Raw genomic sequence first — 21,987 nt, 5'->3', positions numbered from 1 at the left:
ATATGGAGGGAAAGTCGGCACAGTCAGCCATGAAGGTATGCCACCACTTCCCTCCTCCCCCTCCTCTGTGAAAGACATCCCATGAGCACTTCAAAATGGCTAAAGAAACAGGAGAAATTCAGAAAAATATTGTTAACAAGTTACCCAGCTCATCTCCTTCTCCTCTGTATTCCCTTTCTACTCAAGGGAAAGTAGTGTCCTTGCTGCCTGTGGTGCCCTTCCAGAAAAGCGTTTAAGCTTGATTGGGTTGCTGACTGGGAAAGCACACCAACCTGCAACTGCTAACTGGCCTAAACTGGTACCATCGCATTGTTCTCTCTCAGGTGGGAGGGCCTAAAGATTTCCTAGATGTTTTCTGAGTTGTCTTCTCTGCCTTGACATCACCAGGACTCTGGACATGGAGGAAGAAATGAAGAGGCCTGTATTCTTGCAAAGAAACATTCAGCAGAAGATATTTTGAAACCTCAGTCAGCACTTTTTGTATCAAGTCAATGACAGAAAAATGGAGGAAGATTTTGCTTGAGTTCAAAGGTGTTTCTAACCTAGAAAACATTTTCTCTCAAGACTACTTACAAAGTTTTATTAGGGCAAAACGGTTTTGAGAGATTCAAGTGCTGCTTTTGATCCTACAGATTTTCTTAAACTTTTATTCCTGGAGAATATTTATGGTGGCAATTACAGAATGTTGAACTAAAGAACTCTACCTCTGGGATACAGAATGACTTTTAACCCTGCTCAGCTTTGCCTTGTCATATGCTTGATAATAATAATTAAAGCCACCCTGGGCTGAAGGGATACTCTGCTGGTAGTCAGAGAGAAAGCAAACAGTACTGAAGACGTGGCACACCTTCTGTATTCGTATTCTGGTCACATGCTGAACTACAAGGTCACCTTTAGCTATGGTCTGATGAAAACCAGGATTCTTCAGTGATGTTGAACAGGGCAAGAGGCTAAGGCAGACATAACACACAGACATACTGGTCTGTGCTGAAGCCATAACCTGTATTTGTCATATTTTTGAGGTAAAATAGAAGTATTTAAATTTACATTCAAGGAAAGAATAACAAATATCTTATTTGCAGAGTCACTGAGAAGATCTGTTCTAGCTTCCACACCTAAGCAATTATGCATGTTACACGCATTAGAAATCCTTTAATGTAAACTACAGGTAACTGCCAGATTTGAAATACGGGATGCCCCATATACAGTACAGGCAAGTTCTACCGGGGAGACAGTGACTTTGAAGAGGTTAGAGACATGGTAGGTGACCAAATGGATAAAGAATGTCCCAGCCAAAGCAGCTGGCAATGCAGATGATGGTTCTTGTATTATTTAAAAAGATTATTAAGTCAGAAATCACATTACATCTGAGTAGGATACCCGTGGCATTATTACAGGACTAATATGTGAAGTTTTGATACCAGATTTGGAAGGACAGAAAGAGATCAGGAGTCATAAAAATGAGACACAGATCAGGAAAGCATGTCTTAAGATTCTCTGTCTGTTTATCAAAGACTGAGATGGTTATCGAAGACTAAGATTAGAGTCATGATAGAAATCAGATTCTTTTTTCTAGATTAGAAAAAATGAGATAAAATTAAAAATGCCAAAATCTAATGCCAGATAAATTTAAACAAGAAAGAAGGCAAAATTAGTTAAAAATTGAACACTCTAAAAAGGGAAGTTAACTTCCATCACTCAGAGTCCTAAAAGATATAATAATATACTATAGATCAGCCCAAAACTATCTGTTCGGTGCAGCTGTCGCTGGGTGATAACCTAGAAGCTATTCAAAAATTCAGACCATATAGCTACAGTACTCCATCTGTCCTTAAAATCATGGTCAATAGATACCTGGAGATTGAAAGTTAAATCCTATATTATCCCTGGGTACCTGCTTCAATATCAGAATGAAGGAGATGTAGCAAACAAATTTTCCATTGTAAGCAATAAACTGTGTGCAGAAAATATATATCTAGTTAATTAAGTAATGGTTGAAATTATTTCATAAACAGAAGGAATCCATTTGGCTTACTAAAGTAAGCACTTGGAAACTGGATTTTACATTACATGACTAAAGCCTATTTTTGGAGTACAGAACACGCATTCTGTCACTACCACGTGCTTTTCTGAATTACTGCATTCATGGGCAGAATAAATGCTATGACTGCAACATGAGAGGGATGAATAGATGACAAAGTAACAGATATTTACAACCTGTATATGCAAGAGCATTAAGTACTACATTCACTTTCTTAGTATGTCTACAACCAAGCAGCCAAAGGAAATATAACAAATGCTTCTTACTGAAAACCATTTTTTAAAAACAGTTTTGAGCTTAAGGATTGAAAAATCCTACCTGCAAACATATTGCCAGGTTAACTCTACAGCCAAGTGATGTGCTGACAGCCCGTGGATGGAGACCAAGGTCTTTAAACAATTTTGAAAACGACTGAGTAAGAGCTATCCGAGGTCGTTCTTCAGCCACTACTACACATGTCCGTACACGTGAAAGGTCCAGTCCTCTTGCCTAAAATTAACAAAAGCCACAAATGGGCAGATTTAATGAAAAACAGTTAGCACTATTTAAGTGTATTATGTAGGTGTTATGATTCAAGAGGAACAGCAGAATAGATGCTAAGGTGCCAGTATAATTTCCATCTTTCCTGGAGGCTGGATGGCCAGATGACAGTTTAACAGCTGTAGAAAAGCAAACATACTTGCTTGTCATCTCAACGTCAGCGTGTAGGAAGGGATGGGTATGCTAATTCTGAAAGGAGGGAATGCTATTTCTCAGTATTAATTCAGGAAGCCAGTGAATAATAGGAAATGGGAAGCGGTGTCTAGCCTTGGAAAAACTGATTAGGAAATTATTATATGAAGATGGTAAGGGCTGAGGACATCATAAATACCAGTCTCCCAAGATCTAATTTTTTTTCAGTAACATACTGGAAATTCTAGATGGTTTCAGAAATGTAACTGGCTACCTGGCTTTTAATTATGGAGGGAAAAAAAGGAGATACCACACTTGCCCACTCTCACCGCTGCAGACAATCCAGTTGAAACAATACAGTACTTTTAAGTACAGGATTATTAAACAAGGGTCAAAACCAAACTACTACTTCATATAATCAGGGCATTCATAAAGCATAACATACAATATAATACTCATTGGGCCTCTTGGACATTTACACCTCTGTTTTCCAACACTTGCCTATCAACAGTGGCTGCAACACAGATCAAAATGCTTAGGTAAATAAAAGCCCTTCCTTCATGTTTAAAAGCCTTATGATCTGCAAGAGAATGACTGATATTCATATATAGCCTTTGGCAAGGAGTAACACGGTTTCTGTGGAAGCTGCCCTTGCCTTCCAATGATTTTCTCCTCACTGCACACATTTAGTTCAGCCACTAGGGAAAGCTTTCAGACCATGCAGAAGACAGGTTGCTCAGGACCACGGAATTACTCACCTTCAGTGACTCTGTTTGCGAACCAAGTCCCTTGGTACAAAGCTCCATGACCGAATAGGAACAAAAAGTGTCCCTCACTTTGTATTGACTCACGGCAAGAAGCCACAGAGCGGGATTGGTCTCCAGTTCTGAGGGAGGAATCAAAATAGACTGGTGTCCTGAATAAACGCTGTAAAGACACAAGAGTCATTAACACACACTAAATGCCCGTGTCCACAGGTGTCTACAAGCGATGGGGTGCTAGAGTAGAAAGCTTATTACAGCACTGGATGAACCATGTAATGTCTTGCAGTGCTCTACATGTCCAATAGTTTAACACGCAGTTTAACCCTGTTTTTTGCTATACCTTCAGAGCCTGTGAGGAATCATAAGGACTGCAGGCAGAACTGCAGGCTGCTACAATCCTAATTTACTCAATATGCCCATGGACTTTGCTGTTAGAACTGTACTAAAGAGAGCAAAATAGCTTCGTTATTAATGGTGCTAATAAACAGTATTATAATATCAACAGAAATTATGTGTTGCTGACAAATAATTCAGATTGAGTAATTAGCATTTTAAGATACCTTGATTAAAAGTGTACTCAATTACTTAATATGGAAATAACCTCTCTCCTGCTGAGGCAAGCAAGTGCTTCGCAATCATTTTCAAGGAAGTAAATCTGGCCCCAATTTAAAAACCCTTGTGACTTTAAATTTCTTCTTGTGAAAGTTTTATGAACTTTTAAACCCAAATATACGACATCTCTTCTTTACTGGTTATCCAGTGAGCATGAGTATTGAAAAAAGGCACTTATCAGGGTTCTTGAAGGAAACAATTATGTCAGAGCTAATTTCTCTGGTACCCAAGATTCTCCCCAAGGGAAAAAAATATTCCCAATTTGATGTCTTTATTTCCTGTGGGTCCTATGTTGTTCACTCATCTCAGACAGGCTGATGTACCACCAATTTTACTGTTCCCTCACATCTTAATTTGTGATTTGTAGGTATTTCAAAATGGAACAGTCATAGCATAAAACTCCTGAATCACAGAAGTTCCGAGAAAGAATCATAAAGCCCCTGAGATTAATGATGCACATGAGAGAAATCCATTTGTGACTTGAAAACTTGAAATGCCAGCAGGGTAAAGTAAAGCTCATGTTTTCAAATCTAAGTGCCAGAGGTAAGACACAAAATGGAACTTTACTGGAATGCTCAAATGGAATATGACTGTCTCTGTAACATTTGACATCAGGAAGAAGACACACACCTCTGCAATTCCCGAAGACGGGCTGCTCACACAGCTTCCCTCTTTGGTGAGTGAGTGTCTCCGCTCACCACAAACTCAGATGAGAGTACTTTCAAAAGTTGTGCAATTTAGACCAAGGTTTGTGTGACTGGATGTCTTGGTGTGATAAAGGCATAAAATGTGTACAAGTCCAGCCACAATGGCAGTTAATAATCCAAATAGTTTAGGTCTCTGTGGGATTAAGAGCCAGAAGATTCATAGAATATGGATGAACCACAGTTCAAACAATTTAATCTATCATACACAAAAAATTTTATCTTTGACTGCTTGTCCACAGTTACACCACTCTTGATGACTCATGACTAGGGACTTGCCACGACGCAATGTGTTCTTGGATACAGCCGACATAATGACCATAGCACAGGACGGTCAAATGAAACATTATGCTTTTATGTTTCTTTTATGGACTCAGAATAAAGTGTGACTGAACCTTGAGCATATGCTTCATAAACACATGAAAAGAGATGTTGGCAAAGGTACCCAAGCCTGAAAGGAGTATGCCCTGTGCTCATGTGACAGATCAAACCCCGCTAGGGAGAGGTAACAGTTTTTACTATAAATATTATTTCACTCTTTCTTTCTCAGCGGATTATATTCAGTTTTTCAGAGAAGACCAAAAAGTCTTAGTTCTTCACAAATTTAAAGTTAGGGCCCCACAAACAATCAAGGTGTGTGATCTGTCTGGTAATTACATAATGCTTATTACAAACAGAAAGCTGTAACCATTTGAGTAAGAACTTGTGATGGGCTCCAATCTGTATGAATACATTATACAGAGATTCAGCATTAATCCCTTCCTCCCAGCCCAGAACTCCTCTAGTTGCAACCAGTATCAGGAGAAAAAAGAATCTACACAATAATAAACAAGCTGCCAAGGGATCAAATGTGGGGGAATTATTAAACAGAACCACACTGAGAACCCTTAAGTGCTGCTTATTCAACTGGGCAGAACACCCCAAAATAAAAACAAAATCAAAGGAATAAACTTTATCCCTGTGCTGAAAAATGCCCACTCAAGCTCCACAGGAATAAGGGAGGAAAGAGCTGCACTACTTTCAGTAGGACAGAAAATTTATTCCAAGTGCGTTTTACCAGCAAATAGTCCAAAATAGTAGCATTAGGGAATAAAATTTCTACCAAAGACAAATCTTTTCTCCCTCAGCAACACTAAGGAGTGGGGGTGAACTATCTCCCTCTTGATCAACTTCTGCTGGACAGGTAAGAAAGATACTTGTGTTTGCTCTTAACCTCCCTCCAGCAGCCATGCAGCAAAGCATGAGGATTGGATGCAAAATAACCCCATCTTCTCCAGACTGAGCAAAACAAACACTCGCGTGATCAGACTTTTGACTAAAAAAACCCCAAATCACTCTGATTTGACTGAAATAAATGAAAATGTTGCTAGTACCTTTTCTGAGTCTTCCAATGTCTCAGAAATACCAAGAATTAAACTGCAGATCAGCCGGAAATAGGTATCAGGAAGGAAACTTTCCACAGTGCAGAGCCTCAGCTGTGTGCTCTTGCCTACAGCACAGAAACCTACAGAAGTATTATACCGTGCTGGCAACTTGATGACCACCACAGTCTTTGCCTACCGAGATGTGGTTTAATAACCCATGCTCACCATCTGATTTGCCAGAGGAGTTGGTGGAACTAGAAGAATGACAAAGGCATGTTTCTGGGGTGAATGTGCCAGTTCCACAGCGAAAGTGGTTCATGCAGCACCTGGCCACCACAATGTCACTCATAAGCTGGCTCACCTCAATCTCAGAACCATTATGCAGGTTTTGTGAACCAGTCCAAGCAACAAAACATTCCTAGTAGCCATATATCCTTGCAAATTTGCAGACTTTATACTTTCAAGTTAACCCCTGAGAAGCTGTATGTCAGCAATGTAATGGCGGAGAGAAGCTGAGAAGAAAAAAAGGATGCTCCCATGTATAGCTGGTTGAAACATTTCTACCACTCTGGTGGTTTCAAATCACTGTGAGATGTTACAGTGTCTGCTTAGTATGGATGCCAACAATTAAGAAGAGGACCATGTGCTTGAACACACTGCACTTGTGGAAGGCTGCTTTGTAAATGCTGGATAAAGCTAGATATGGTCCCCACCTAGATATGGGCAGGTGCTGGGGAAGGCCCAGGCTGGGCTCAGTGGCAGACAGGAACCGGATGCAGGAGCTGGATTCTGGAACTGGATTCAGGATTGCATGGATTGGGATTGAAGGCAGAATGGACAGAGTTCTCCTTGGATGCTGGCCATTGAAGAAGAGAGCTTGAGCCCTGTGATCCCTCAGCTTTATACCAAGTATGATGTGCATGGGATGGAACGGAACACCTTGTGGTCAGTGTAGGGTCACCTGTCCTGTCCGCTCCTCCCCTCAGATGCTGCCTCTAACTTACTGCACCCCCACCGTGGCACACAGGATTTAGCAGTGACCTTGGTCTGCACAGGAGCAAGTACAAGCAAGAGCCGTTCTGCACCCCAGTCCCTGGTAGTGACTGTAAACACCAAGTGTTATCACTGCTAGAAGCAGACACTGTCTGCACAAATACACCGTTAACTTCAGAAAGTGCCATCCCTTAGAAGAGACTGAGCTGGAAAGTAAAATCACTGAACAGAATTAGTGCTGTTCTAGCTCAAACCGGGATAACATCTATTTATCAGTCTCCAACATTTTCAGAAAATGCAAAAGGAGCAGTCAGAAAAGAAGCAAAAAAGGAGAGCACCCCTTCATTATCTTGTCGTAATGACTTTTTGGGTGCAGAAGCAGAGTGAAATGCAGTGGTGGCTGAAGTGGAAGATCTCCTTTTAGAAATGCTGTCTTCCTTTAGGGGGAAGAAAAGAGTATTCATGTGGTGGTCAAAGCCTTGGACTTTGGCAGTAAGCGAGAGCCTTGTCTGCCTGCACTAAGCAAGGGCTGCCCAAGGACATGAATACTCCAGTTAAATGCACCAGGACGTATTTTGGTATGACGGTACCATCTGATCACAACACTGGTTTCACTGCCTGGCAGGCTGTTTTGGCAGCATTCAGAGATGCCTGGAAGGACATCTTGGCACCTAACTGTTCCACTGGACCAAAGATTTACCCCATGTTGTGCTGAGACAGATTAACAGTAAAGTCTGAGGTTTTATTATAGTTCCAGAAATTTCAGCAGGGCAATAAATGCTGACAAATGGTAACTGAAATTTGCAATTGCATCCTGGCAGGCTACTGATCTGCCACTGCCCTTACTTCTGGTGTCCTCCTCAGGTGATATGAGCTGTTTCCTGCTTAACTACAGGAGGCAGGAAGGTACTGTTGAGTCTTGTAAGTACATGCATTTAGTTTCTGCATTTCTACAGATGATACATGGCATTTAGTGATGACGGACAGTCAAGGGAATCGGGCGTTTGGGAGAGACTGAAATAATTGAGTTACCATACCCATAATTCAAAGTCTGTAAAGAGTCTGCATGCTGAGGGAACCTGAGGGGACTGAGAAAAACCTTCACAATCATCTGAGCCAGAGCTTGTAGGAAGGACGGTAGCGGCCACAGAGAAGAGTGGGCATATGTCTGATTTAGGCTTCACAGGATTTGGGCCAAAATTAAATCTTCATTTCTCCTGGAGACCCACTACATGCACAGAAAAGGGGCTTTGGAAGAACAAGTAAAGGATGTCACACCAGCTGCAGGGTCCAAAGATGTCCAGCTGGCATACAGTGCACTGACAGCAAGACTGCACATGGTAGGCAGACAAGCAATCGGTACTGGAGAGACAGAGGTAACCCACTAAGAAGTTTAACTAATGTACAGCAAAAGGCATCACTGCGTAGGGCACGTAGATTTCTCCAGAGAGGAAAAGATCTCACCCCTAAATCTTGATAGGCTTCTGCTGCTGACAATAGGTCCAGTCGTTACAACTTTCGCATCAGGGTACTGGGAGCGGGTGAGAGCGGCGCCATAACCCAATGCCTTGGTTTAACTCAAGCTCCGGTGCTCGCACCCCGATCTGCTACCCTTGTGTCTTCATTTCACGCTGAAATGCCAGCATTTTGTTCCTGTAGTGCCTGCACCACCTTCTGGGACAGCGCTGCCTGCCCACAATGAGAGCCAGTGGTTAACTTGAACTTACTACCGGCATGTCTTCGAAAGGCTTTAACCTCTCCTTTCAGAGACGTGTTTCAGCAGTCTCTGAGCCTCACATGAGAAGCCTTCTAACACGGATACAGGTTGCTCCCAGGCACTTCTGAACTGCTGCGTAACTTCTGACTGGGAAGCGTGTTGTTGACTGCTCGGGTGCACAAGCACATCAGCCGGGAGCACCAGGAGAGAGAATCATACATTTGGTGGAACTAGAGTGCTCAAGGCCGTTTCAACACAAAGCCCCTTTGTCTAAATACTTAAAGCACTCGAGCAAGTTTTAAAATTTTGGCCGCTGTTTGTATTTTGTGTTGAATTAAAAAAGGAAGATGACCATCTTGCCCTGCATAGAGAACACGCAGCATGAGGCTGACTGGAAGATGCAGACAGCCGTGCCATTTCTGTTGGCACCAGCGCTAGAGACATCCTAAGGCAGGCAGAGGCTAAATGCATACGTCTCCATTCATTACAGCACAGTTTGTATTTATAAGACACTTCTCAGACTTGAACACGAGTCAGGTGGTGCCTTAGCACCACCTCTCCTGCCCCAGTTACTCTGCCATGCACAGGGAGGTCTACAGAGCCAGTGGAGTTAGTCTGTCAATGTAGTGCGGAACTTGCAGTGCAGAACTCGGGGCTTTCAGCTGCCCTTGAACCTTCTAGACTTGAGACGGGTTTAACAGATGTATTGTAATGTGGAAAAAATGCAAAGTGCCTCTTCCACAAATTGCCACTGGCTAAAGACTCCACGGGAAACGGGCACGCGGCACTGTGTGGGCAGACACAAACTTACATTCCTCCAGCCCCAGTTACACACTTTGCAAAACACACGAGAGATGGTCATGTTCATATCCTTCACTTCCCACGTCAGAATTCTCCTTCTCTGATGTAGCATTTATGCTTCCTTACGCAGTCTTGCCTTTAATTTGCTACAAACAGGCTGGAAATTGGGTGAAATGCTCGTGCCTGCCAGATATCTCCGAGTCAGCCTAAGAAACCTATCAATAATTAACAAGCCCTAGCACAGTGAAGTTTTCTAAAATGCAGTTAATGCTGCAGTTCTGTGCTTACTGCTTGCACAATTCCACCTATCTGGTTAATAAGAAACCTTACAGTCTCTTGCTGCAGAATCTACCCAGCAGCACCACTGGGGACTTCAGCTTGTGGCTCTGGAGCAGAGACAGCAAGAGCAGGACAGGAGAAAGCCACTTCACTGCACCTTACCTGGAAAGCCTTCCCAGGACCATTTAACAGCATTCACGTTATTTATTGTGTGGCCACCATGGGTCATCTACCGGCACCACCTGCGACTCCTCGAACGCTTCCATCAGCGCTGCCTCCAGACAATCCCAAACATCCACTGGACTGACTACGTGACTAACGTTGCTGTCCTTGAACAGGCAGAGGTCACCAGCATTGAGGCCATGTTGCTGAAAACGCAGCTGCGCTGGACAGGGCACGTCTCCAGGACGGTGGATCACCGCCTCCCTAAGATTGTGTTCTACGGTGAACTAGCCACCGGCTGCCGCAGGAGAAGAGCTCCAAAGAGGAGATATAAGGACTCCCTGAAACAACACCTCAGCCTAGGCCATATTGACCACCATCAGTGGTCCACCCTGGCCTCCAATCGGGAGATTTGGAGACACACCATACATAACGCTGCTGCCTCCTTTGAGAGCACGCGTAGAATCAGTCTTGAGGAGAAAAGACAGCGCAGAAAGAACCGCGCCTCGACTGTACCACCCAAGGAGACCTTCCGGTGTGCTCTTTGCAACTGGTCTTGCCTATCCTGCATTGCCCTTTTCAGCCATCAGTGCGCTTGCAGTAAGCGTGGGTAAAGCCCTTCCCAAATCTTCATCCGCAAAGCCAAGCCATCATGATGATGATGATGATGATGACGACGACTCCGGACTGGAATATTCAGTTCCTCTGGTCCAGTCTGAGTCTTACTGACTTGCACTATTAAGATCTCAGTTTCTGAGAGTATCTATAAATTTTGTTTAAAATTATTAACGTAGTTAATTTTAATTTCAGTGAGGACAATTCTATCTTCCAGTAGTGAAGGCAGAACTGCGATATGGGTTGTCTTAGCTGGGCAAAAAAGGAGGGAAAAATCTTATTCTATTGTATCACTCAGCTACTGTCAATTAAGTAAATCCTCATTAATGAACAGTAGAATGCTCTATTCTGCCTCACAGTGAGAGCATTAAGACAGGGACATCTTAATTTCAGGAAGCATTTTCGAACAATAGGATTTAGTATTGATTTTTTTTTACATTGGATGACACTGAATTATTTTTCTTTTAAAGAATGTAATACATTTTAAGAAGCAATGCCACACAAGTCAGAATACTAGGATCGCCCTCTCAGAATGGATAAATGAGATTATTACAGAAAAAAATGCAAAACCAATGTATTATTTTATTGAGTCATTAGGAAGAATCTGTTAACATTAGGAACTTTGGGGTTTGTGAACTCACATGGGTCTGATGACTCCCGTCACACCCAGAATGTGCCGTTCAGTGACAACAAAGGTTCCAAGGAAACCCTGCTGGAGCATGCAGCCAGTTTAGAGGGAAATGCCTTGTTTTTTTGTTTTTTTTTTTTTTTTTAATGTATTGCTCTGCTTTGCAAGGTTTCTTTTCTTTATTATTTTATACCCTTTAGGCCATAAAATAATAAATTTTTTTAAAAATAAAAACTTTGCAAAACTACGCAATATATTCCAAACTTACCAAAGGGCTGGCTCCCTGCTCCAGCAGCTTTCCTAAGTAGTTTGACCTCACAGAATGGGGCATTCTGGGGGACCGCAGTGGAGCAGGCCAGTACAACATCTAAGCACCTACAACGGGGATAAAATGTTAGTTTTTCTTTCATTCCTTAGTCAGTGTTTCCTTTGGTCTAATTAATAAAGGGACTAAAATGTACTTGTCACTTTAACTGCACCAGCACGTGAGGTTGCTTTCTCTTTGTGCTGGGTTCCTAAAACTAAGAGGTGCCATTTAACTCTCAAAAACCCCCTAGCTGATCAAAAATTGAAGAACTAATTTCAGTTCCAGATGTGATTAAAAGAATTAATTCAGTTAACAGGAGTGATGACAGACAATCACAACTTTACAGGAGAATCCTCTGAAGCAGAAATCTGGGCGGTAAAATGTTGGGGAGAATTTGGGTATGCTAGACTACCAAGAGTAAAATGCAAAGTTGCCAAGTTTTAAGTTGGGAAGAGTCTAATAACTTCCAGGATGTATTTTTTTGCTATCACATGAAATAACACTCATTTCTAAAACAGCAATGAAATGGAAATAAAGCTTGTAAGAGGAATTAATGAAGCTGTATCTGATCCGTATCTAGATGACAGTCGCATTCAAGCAGCCTGCAATTTTTCTGGTTTTATAGGAACAGGGGATCAGTGGCAACGAAGAGACTGACACGATGGTTCATAAGATTAGAGTGTTGCTGGCCTGATCTCAGTTCCTCCAGCACCCTGTTCCCTTTCTCTTCTTTCAAAATGGCTTAAAGTTTTCTAGTCTTTCTATAAGCTACAGAGGGGCACAGACCTTGATTGCTTTCCCCCAACTGTTTGCTGCTTTATTCGCTTGCCAGTCATAAAGAATATTTCCTTCTAAAAGGCCGGATACTATCAGTACGGCGAAGGACCTAAGGGCAGCGCATACTTATTTGTTGCAAATGTGGCTCTGGAGGAAATAAGAATTTTTTCAGTAGAGTCGAGGGCACTGCAAGTTACTTGGGTTTTGCAGAGGTCAACGTTTGTCTGTATTTTACAGCTCTATCATGATATTTCACAGAAGATGTTCTTTGACGCTCCAGGTCCCAACATTATGCCATACAATAACACATTCTTTAGCAGAAGTCTCCTTATGGTGCTCTATCGTCCTTCCCTGGTCTCACCGAATGCACCACAGCAGATTTGGCTTAGTTCCAAGCAGAGCGAAGGCCTAACAGTGTTGACACCAGGGCATGCTGGAACACATAAGTCTATATAAGAAATATTCAACTGACTTAAAAAAAAAAAAAATTAACATTTTAAAATTCTAACTTAAACAGAGTGATTTATCAAAATTTTGGAAAGGTTTTCCGAGGTTTTTTGCAGCCTCAATATTTTTATTTTTGTGTTGGGGAAGCAAGACATTGAAATAAAATGATTTTTCAAAACAAAGAAAGCAATAGCCTACTTTAAAATAAACAATAATTGCTGAAAACAAATTGTTTCAGCTGTTACAAAATAATGCTTCCTTCAGGTACTGAGTAGATTGGTAAATTTTATGCAGTGTACTTTTATTGCCCTGCATTATCTTCATTTTAATAAGTAAGAATACCAGTTCTGCTAACACCTTTCTATGGAGGAAGCAAAGATGTCAGACTACTGTGACTCTAAGACGCCTTCATAAAAATGTGCTCCATTAACACTCCCATAGCTCTTCTCCTCTGCGTCTGCATCGACCCAGCTGATGTAAAAAACATATTGATGGAACTGCTTCCAGTGCTGAACTGTAACTTCCCCGGAGTACAGAGATCGACAGAACTGTTAAATTTCAAAACTTCTTATTAACAAAAAGAGCTGATTCACATCTCGCTAGAAATGTTCTGTTCTGATAGCTTTGCTACTGCCATAGAAGCATCCTTCTGCAAGAAAACACACTTCATGTCTCTGCAAAGATCACATCCGTAAGGCCCACAAATGAGGAAGTCCCTGATACCTACTTGTGTTGTCTGATGAGAGAATGAAGAAGAGGACACCAGGAAATCACTTCCTTAAGGTAATATTGGCAGAGTGCTGTCTTCAACAAATAAACCTAACAAGACTCTGCAGAACCAGCAGTAGAAAAGCAGGAGGTCAATGAGCAGCTGTGTGATGCTCCGTACTCCTAAGTCTAAACACCTATGGCCATGCCCCGCTCAAAGCAAGCATATTCTCCATACAGTACTCTCCACAGAGCTCTCCGCAATTCCAGTTGCCCGTGTCAGTCCCAGAGGTACTGTCTGTTCTTCCGGTCCTTGTATCACTCACATCATCGATTTTGTTGTGTTACAGTACAATGTAAAAGGCATTTCAAAAGGCTGAGGAGAAACCTCACCTGCAGAGGCACCAGAGGACAAACCCAAGTCCACAGTAGGGGTCCAAGCAGATAGCGACTTCTCTGGAGGGATAAAGCTCACACTGCAGCTTAATAGAACGACAAAAGGCACTAGTGGCTGCATGAGACATCTGAAAGACAACAGCAAAGTAATTAAAATGATCAATGATGCCATTTGGAACGCTCATTCCCAAACTGCGCCAAGTGCTTAAATCAGTTACACAATAAAGAAAACAAATAAATATCGACGTTGTGCTCAGTGTAAACATACATGTAATTTATACCCAAGAAATCATAATCTTCCTTCAAGGGGGCATCCAAATAACTGAAAGGGGATGGGAGACAGAATGAATGATAGGTTTGAAATGATTTAGGGAGAAAGCTGCGAGTGGTTTAAAGATGTGCTCCAAGCTGTATATAAAGCTAATGATAACAAGCTAAACTTTCTGAAAGAACAAACTAATGGATGACTGCAGGATCTGAAGGAAATATTTTTGTTGATCACAAGCAACATATTTCTAAGTACATATTTCTTAATACAATAAATAAAAACTGCCAGTGCACTTTTTAAATGGAAGAGGATTTTGCACGCAGTACTAAGGACCTAATCATTCAGTGATAAAGATCCTCAATAAACTTAGGAAAGGTTCTGAAAAATGCCTTCATGATATCCAGCTCCTAAATGAGAAACAGGCTCTTAAAATCTTGGTAAGAAAGCTCTTAGATAAAACAGAAAATAGAAATAAAAAAACTGATCAAAAGGAAAATATTCTGATTTTCTTTCTAGTGTTGTGGTGTTTCCTCACACTCACCCATCCTGGCTTAGAAGTTCTAACCATAGTGGGAACAGAATTACACTTTTTATTCTTTGTCCTCTCTGTTATTAAATAGAAATACAGCCTGGATACGATTTAACTGATCTAACCTTTGATCTCTGCCATATACCGAGCTAGCTGCCTTATACACTGTTAAGAGTCAGTGCAGTGGAACAGGCAATTGGAATATAAAATTCATTTGATCTTAAGGTAAACAGGGGAATAAAGCCCCAGAACTGACTTTCTTCACTGCCAGTGACAGCCTTAACTAAGGCTGGACATGTTCAAAGTGAAGCAAAAGGGTCAGCTCAAAACAGGTGTCCATGCAGTAATCATCTGCAGTTGGCAGAGATTAATTCTACTCTAGTTGAGTCAAGACCACTTCTTCACACAGGATTAAAATGAACTCTATAGGTCCAGAGTTGGTGTTATTCTGTGAATTTTTACACTGTACTGGGTGCAAGCTACTGAAAAATTTGAGAGTAGACACAAGCGGAATCTAGGACTTCCAAAGTGATTACAAAACATTTAGCAATTTTTCAGAAGCCACGTAAGTTGTTTACCCATTTCTTTAATTTAGCACCACTGCATTATGAATATAAGCCTTGTGGCCTCCTAAGATCCTTTTATAATTAACTAATCACTACTGATGATCTAGCAGATAACTGTTTACATAAACTTGCTGAGTCAGTGATCTGAAGGGTGTGTGACCCAGATATCAGATATCAGAAGCTAATCAAGAATTCCTTGACAGATTTATCTAGACTTTCCTCCAGCCACATTAAGAAAAGGCGTGTTGACTTGTCCTGCCTTTGACCACCTTTGAAGCTTTGCAAATCAGACTTTGCACAGTTAGTAGTCATTTCTGCAAGTCTGATAAGGTGGAATTCAGACCTGATTTAGTATGGATAACTGCATCTGAAACAAGCATTCAAGGCTCTCTTCCAAAGTAATGAAGACTTACATGACATTCATCCCATTCCAAAATAAATGTTCAGATAAGTCAGATAAATTACGCCCTGAAAGTCCCTGCTTCTCTCTGCGACTATTGAGAAAGCCAATGGCTAGTGCACATCTGTAGGCACTGTAGCTGTGTAAAGTTACATGAAATGAATCTTCCAGGAGCATCCAATATGACCATCAGCCAGCTCAGCCATTTAACATCGGCCAACCTCAGGCTGGTCAATTCACTGCTCTTTGCCTCAAATTCTCCATGTGAAAACTGGGAAAATGATGCTTTCTCTGTTAATAAAGCATGTTGCCAGCTTCTGAAAATAGACGGATGATGCAAAAGGGTATAAGGAATTCAGTATAGGCTATAAGCATGATATGGCATCAGAGATTGCTGAGGTGATCATACTCCTTGGATATGCAACAGACAGGAGTAAGGAAGTAACAGGTAAGTATAAAAGTGATTTTAGCCCTGCCTGCGTGTGAAACCAACACTAGAATGACACCTAAGTTAGCAGCAAAGTAGAACAGCTTTGATGAATTGCGGCCAGAGGGTTGGAGAAAATGGCAAAACAGAGAATTAAAAATCTCAAAATGCCTGACCTTATCGAACAAATCCATCAACAAATTTTTTGCTGCTTACTCTAGTATTATAGCAGATGAATACACCAGAGACATCAGCAGTTCCCTTAAATGCCATGAAGAAGAGAATATTGAAAACCAATGGCCAGTAGTTGAGATGCAATAAGGAGGAAATAATGAATGGGCACTGGAACAAGTAGAAAAAGGATAACTGAGTCTCATCTCCTTCGTAAAATGGAAATAATAGACGTGTCAGTTGAAGAATGCTTCTGGCAGACACGCTAGTGAGCTATCCGCAGGGGTATCAGAATGAAATTTTTAGTCTGAGGAGGCGAGGAGGAGCTAAAGTTGCCACACATAGTACATAGTGAGCATAGAAGAATTAATTTAATATTAATGGAATCAAATAATGACTGCAACGGAGGAAGCAATTCAATTTCTATTACCAAAAATCAAGAGGAGTTACAAATCAGGAGCATTGTACCCTGCCAGCCAGGCACGATAGCAAGAGGGTCAGCTTTTACAAGAAGTCCCTACCTTTACCCCTGCTAGCATGCCAGTTGTGGAGACACTGAAGTCAAGGTAAGCAAGCGTTTCAGGGTTAGAAGGTTTGTAGATCTGTGCAGGCCGCTTCTTTGGCAAATCATCTAGTGGAAACAAAGAAAATGTGTGTGTCTTACTCCCATGACAGATAGACCTCGAGTGCTTGACAAGTACAACGATAAAAGAAGACACAGAGGTCCCCTAGCCCCCGTACTCACCTGTATCTAGTACTGGGGGCCATGTTCTGACATCTACTGCTGCTGCTGCCTCTCTTGACCGTAACAATTTACATATTAACTGTGTAGTCATTAAGCAGGCAGATCGGCTCACCTAGGGATTTAATAAATAAATAAATAATAATGCAATGGGTTACGGATCAATTCTCCCATGAAAATGAACAAAACCATGATTTATTTTCTGCCAGAACAGGACACAGGTATATTTGTCTTACGTTTTCCAATCACGAGGCAGAAAGATGCATAAAAAATGCAACCCACAAAGAAGACAAAGTCATGTGAGTTTTACAAATTACAGGAAAATTGCGCTTTGAGAAGAGTGTTGTAATACTCTAAACTAAAGGCACCATAACAGTGAAAACGTGACTTCTCCAGAACATTATATCAGTTATTAACCCAGAATGCCAGGACTAAAGGCTGTGACCAAACCAGTTCCTATGTGATGCCAATACATCTCGGTTTCTAAACAGTATTTTCACATGAACCTAAATCTAGCCTGACATTTATACTAATAAGTTAACTATCTATCTTAAGGAAATTTTATGTTAGTCATATATTTCCAATTCCTGTGCTAGTGATAAACCACTGGGAACTCTTCTGGTATTGGCAAAAGTAGCTCTAGACCAGAAATTCTGCAAGTTGCACTAAGAAATTAAATGGTGAGTTTATTGAAAATACCATCTGCACTGAATTTTAGATGACACATGCTGAAGGTGTTCTCCTTTTAGATTTACTATTTTAAAAATTCGTAAGTAGCAACTACAAGAATACTTCTTACTGAATATAAAAATTAATATATTTAAGGCAATATTCAGACAAACACTGCTAATCACTAAAGAGAGTACAGAAGGAAAACTCAAAAGGCAGCATCCTTCCTCTTTTCCGGAACTTTGAGAAACTGTGCAAATATTGCTAACATTTTTTTTCTCTAAGGAATCTGAAACGTTTCATTGCACACCAACTTGTTCAGCCTAAGGCAATTGCACACTGAAATTTACCACCAAGCAGAAGAGATCAGCTTCCGTTAACAGCAATCTCACGGAGGCCAACTTTATAGGTCAACTTTATAGAGCACATGAGGAAATTAGGAACATACAAGCATTGACAACAAGCTCTGCTTACTTCCTCTAACCCCATGATTTCTCTGTACTGAAAGTCTAAATATTTCAAGCTAAAATTGAAGTTGAAGCCACTGCAGCATCTCTCATTCCAATCACGTCACTGTCATGGCAAGGCAAGGCAAGGTAAGGTAATTCTTACCTAGCTAATTTTAATCTATGGAAATCTTGATTTGGAATATAGCAAAGCCGTGAAACAAAAGGAATTTCAAGAGTTGGTAGTTACTGGCTCTCTCAAGAGTTATATTATTATCAGGAGGATCATTAAAATACAGAACGTCCATGTCTGGAGAACAGCAAGTCAGCGGTAAACATATAGGGATGGTGGGAAGGAGAAAGAAGACCGTTTAGCTACAGGTTAGCGACTGCTCCAGGTGGGGCTCAATAATGATCAGTAATATTATACTATTACCAGTTCTTCACCAAAACACAATTATGCAGGCCAAATTTTGCTCAAAGCAATTCTTAGTGACTTCAGAAGGTGCTATGTGGACATACAGCATGTCAGAGCAGCTTTTGACCTCACCGCACCAGAAATTTGGGTAATTGCATTGGGACTGAAGGAACTGTCTCAATATTTTAATTTCTACAGGTCATCCCTCTTCAAATGAAGGAAAATCTTATGTAATACAGAGCGAAGAGGCTTTTAAGTCAACCTGGCATTAATATGGCTAATAAATGTCAACATTGCACTTGATGTTAGTCTATTGAAGAGACAATGATTACAAATCAGCTTAGACCCGTCCTAGTTTTCCATCATGAAACCAAACAGATCTAGTTTGGCTATTAAGCATCAAAGGAAAAACAAAATAACACATTTTTCATCACTTCTAAATTTTAACAATTGCTGTTTAAAAGCTCAGTGCCAAAATATTAAATAATGAGAACCCTGGTGACAACAGGACAATTTCTCACACCTCTGCTGATACTTTGTGGCATCTGATGCCATAAGGAAAGCCACAAATTCTAACTTTCTCTCGTACTTACTACTTGAAACTATCAACATTAATTAGAAATGTTAAAATCACATTTGCTCCAAATTGTTTTTTGAGAGACTCAAAATTCAATTCAAGAGATTAGAAACCGCCAGATGTAAAAGGCTCTCTCTCTGCAACCATTTTAATTCCCTCAGGAACAAGCAGAGTGCACTTATTTATGTGCAACTAAACATTATTAGATAAATATTTAGACTAAACGTTATTAGATACGGTGAAAATACCAAAAGAAAGCACTGAATGAAGAAGTCTGAGTAACAGGTCTTGGGATGAAACAAAATACTGACCAACACCTTCACAGCAGAAGTTTGAAACTGCTTCAAGCTGTGAAACAGTGGGATGTACAGAGCTGAGCAGAAATCACCATCAGGTCAAGCTAAGCTTTGCACCGGGATTTTTCTCAATAGTCAGCGCAGCGTTGCCAGGTGAGGAATCCTACCGCTCTTGGCATACAGCTAAGTACAAGAAAGCGCTTCAAATACACTTCTGAAAAGGAGTAGTACAACTGCGGCAAAATGCGACAGCGGAAGTCAGGAGGTTGCATGCTGTCAAGCAGTGTTGTCTCCACAACGCCTTGAAGTCCTGAATCTTTGGAAGGAATACAACTCTTCAGTCTATACCACCAGTCACTTAAGTTACTGTTACTACAGACTACGCAAACCCATCGCCCATTTAATCTACTCGTGCACTTCCAGGTGTCTGCTCACCTCCACAATCATCTTCACCGTAGGTAATGTGGTAGCTATGTTCTGGGGATGTGGAGGTCGAACTGTTATTGGCACACAGCCTGCATACAGGCATCCATAAAATGCGGCAATCAGGTCTATTCCTGCATGAAGAACAAAACAAAAACCCTCCCCTGAAAATCAAATCATTTAATCACAGACACCTATGTCAGCATAAATATTACTTGGAACTCAACTCGGAAGGTTAAATGAACAACTAAGCTCTTTAACAGACTACTTTTTCAGCCCCTTGTCAGTATTTGTTCAGCTTCAGTGGTTCCTTTCAATTGTACTGTTCTTCTGAGCATGAAAAACCAAAGGCGACACACAAAGCTGCAGCCAGATATCATTCAGGTGAACTCCACTTTCATGATCAGGAAGTAACCTGTTAAAAAGACTGACTTCTACAGATTAATTATCTTCCTGATTTCACATTTACAGACAAATGAGAGTCTACAAGAAGAGGGATGCCCCAGCAAAAGGGTGAGGTAGGATAATGCCTGTTCATATCAGCTGCAGAAAGAGCATCTGGAGGTTTCATTAAATACTTTCTCATCATTTTTAACCTCAGATATGCAGCTTTGACTCACCCACCTGAAGTTTTACAGTGAAAAAGGGAGTCATGATTTTGAAATCTTGCTTCTAACATAAAATTAGGTGTTGCTCCATATATAAATATTGACTGCAGGTTAGAGATTGTGGGCAGCAAACACACTTGAGGCTATCTGAGGAGGCTGAACAGACAACAGCACAAAGAACCCTTGGATACTGTTGTTTGATAGCTCCCTGGTGCTGCACACAGGCTGTGTTGACAACTGGGGCTGTTTTCTTTCAGTGGAAAAGGATCTGCAATACTGGTAGGTTATTGTTCCTTCAATAAAATGCTTTATTCATGGGAAGTGTAATACAAAAAATAAAAATTTAAGTTATAATACTAGTCTTCTTTTGTGGGAAAGGTTTTCTCATCTTAACTGCTGAGAAATTAATCCTATAAACTACAAACATTTCACTAGTATCTTGCGGCCCTCACAAAACAAATACCACAACACAGACCTTAAATCAGACTGTTTATTTCACCAACACACATGAAATGCTAAAGATGAAAGAGCAGCACTAGATCAGAAATAATTTCAGCAAATGTCAAACATGGTAGTAGTTAGCACTAGCTTAAAACCCTTATGTCAAAGGATGAAAATCCAATCCCAGGGAGCTATCTAGGTTAAATCTAAAAAGAAAGTAGTGATTATCACATGGTGTTTCTTAATTATCTGCTATTTATTCACCATATTTCTGCTCTAAAAATCCATTAATTACCTCCTAGATACTGCTGCTGTACCCTCATGAAATGCAGCACTTCCAAGACGGGATTCAACAGGTGAATCTAAGAACACTCAGCCGCTGGAATATTTTAGCAGAGCTGTGCTCATAAAATAGTACATTTCCAGCAAATTAAAAGAAAAGCATTAAATTTGACTGCTTATAAGACACAGGTTTTAAAAGCACAGGTTAATCTTAATCTGAACCCAAAGAAATAACATCTATGAGCATACACAATAAATACATTTGACTAACTTCAAAGAAATGTACAAAAAGTAAATGAATATTTTATGTTTTTCCAACTAAACTGTTTCACAGGTTGGTAACACCACCAATGCAGCACTGTTCTGAAGCATCTTGGTAAACTTTTGGGACTAACAAGGTACCGAACAAGACAGTTCTTTACCTGGTGGGTAAACCAAAGCCACATGGTCTCCATCTTGCAAATGTCCCCTTTCCATCAACATGACAGCTATCTTCTCAGCTCGTTTATGTAGCTGGACACATGTTAGTGAGTTGGCTATTGTCCCCTGCAGAAGAAGAAAGATAAACGTCACAGAAGATAATGCACTGTGCTGGAACTCTATTCTCCTCTGCAGCTTAGAAGTTACTGGATGAGGTGTAGCCACAACATCATGCAAACAACTTAAATACAGAAACCTTCAGCCTTATGCCAAACTGTAGCTGGAAGGCAAAAAGACATTTGTAAAGCAGAGGAACG

General features: G+C 40.8%; 1 protein-coding gene across 1 annotated transcript in view; it reads right to left on the bottom strand.

Moving 5' to 3' along the window:
• DIP2C (DIP2 disco-interacting protein 2 homolog C (Drosophila)) overlaps window positions 1–21,987 on the bottom strand; it is a gene marked incomplete at its 5' end in the record, with an annotated part of 112,069 nt that overhangs the window by 35,789 nt on the left and 54,293 nt on the right. The window contains 7 exons of the mRNA XM_010142772.1: window positions 2,360–2,530; window positions 3,472–3,640; window positions 13,985–14,115; window positions 16,870–16,979; window positions 17,094–17,205; window positions 19,932–20,053; window positions 21,673–21,796. Of these exons, the coding sequence (XP_010141074.1) occupies window positions 2,360–2,530; window positions 3,472–3,640; window positions 13,985–14,115; window positions 16,870–16,979; window positions 17,094–17,205; window positions 19,932–20,053; window positions 21,673–21,796 (939 nt within the window). The remainder of the gene's footprint in view (window positions 1–2,359; window positions 2,531–3,471; window positions 3,641–13,984; window positions 14,116–16,869; window positions 16,980–17,093; window positions 17,206–19,931; window positions 20,054–21,672; window positions 21,797–21,987) is intronic.

This window comes from Buceros rhinoceros, unplaced genomic scaffold (assembly GCF_000710305.1).
Source record: "Buceros rhinoceros silvestris isolate BGI_N320 unplaced genomic scaffold, ASM71030v1 scaffold6709, whole genome shotgun sequence".
Taxonomy (NCBI): domain Eukaryota; kingdom Metazoa; phylum Chordata; class Aves; order Bucerotiformes; family Bucerotidae; genus Buceros; species Buceros rhinoceros.
This window is presented reverse-complemented; position numbering and strand designations above follow the sequence as displayed.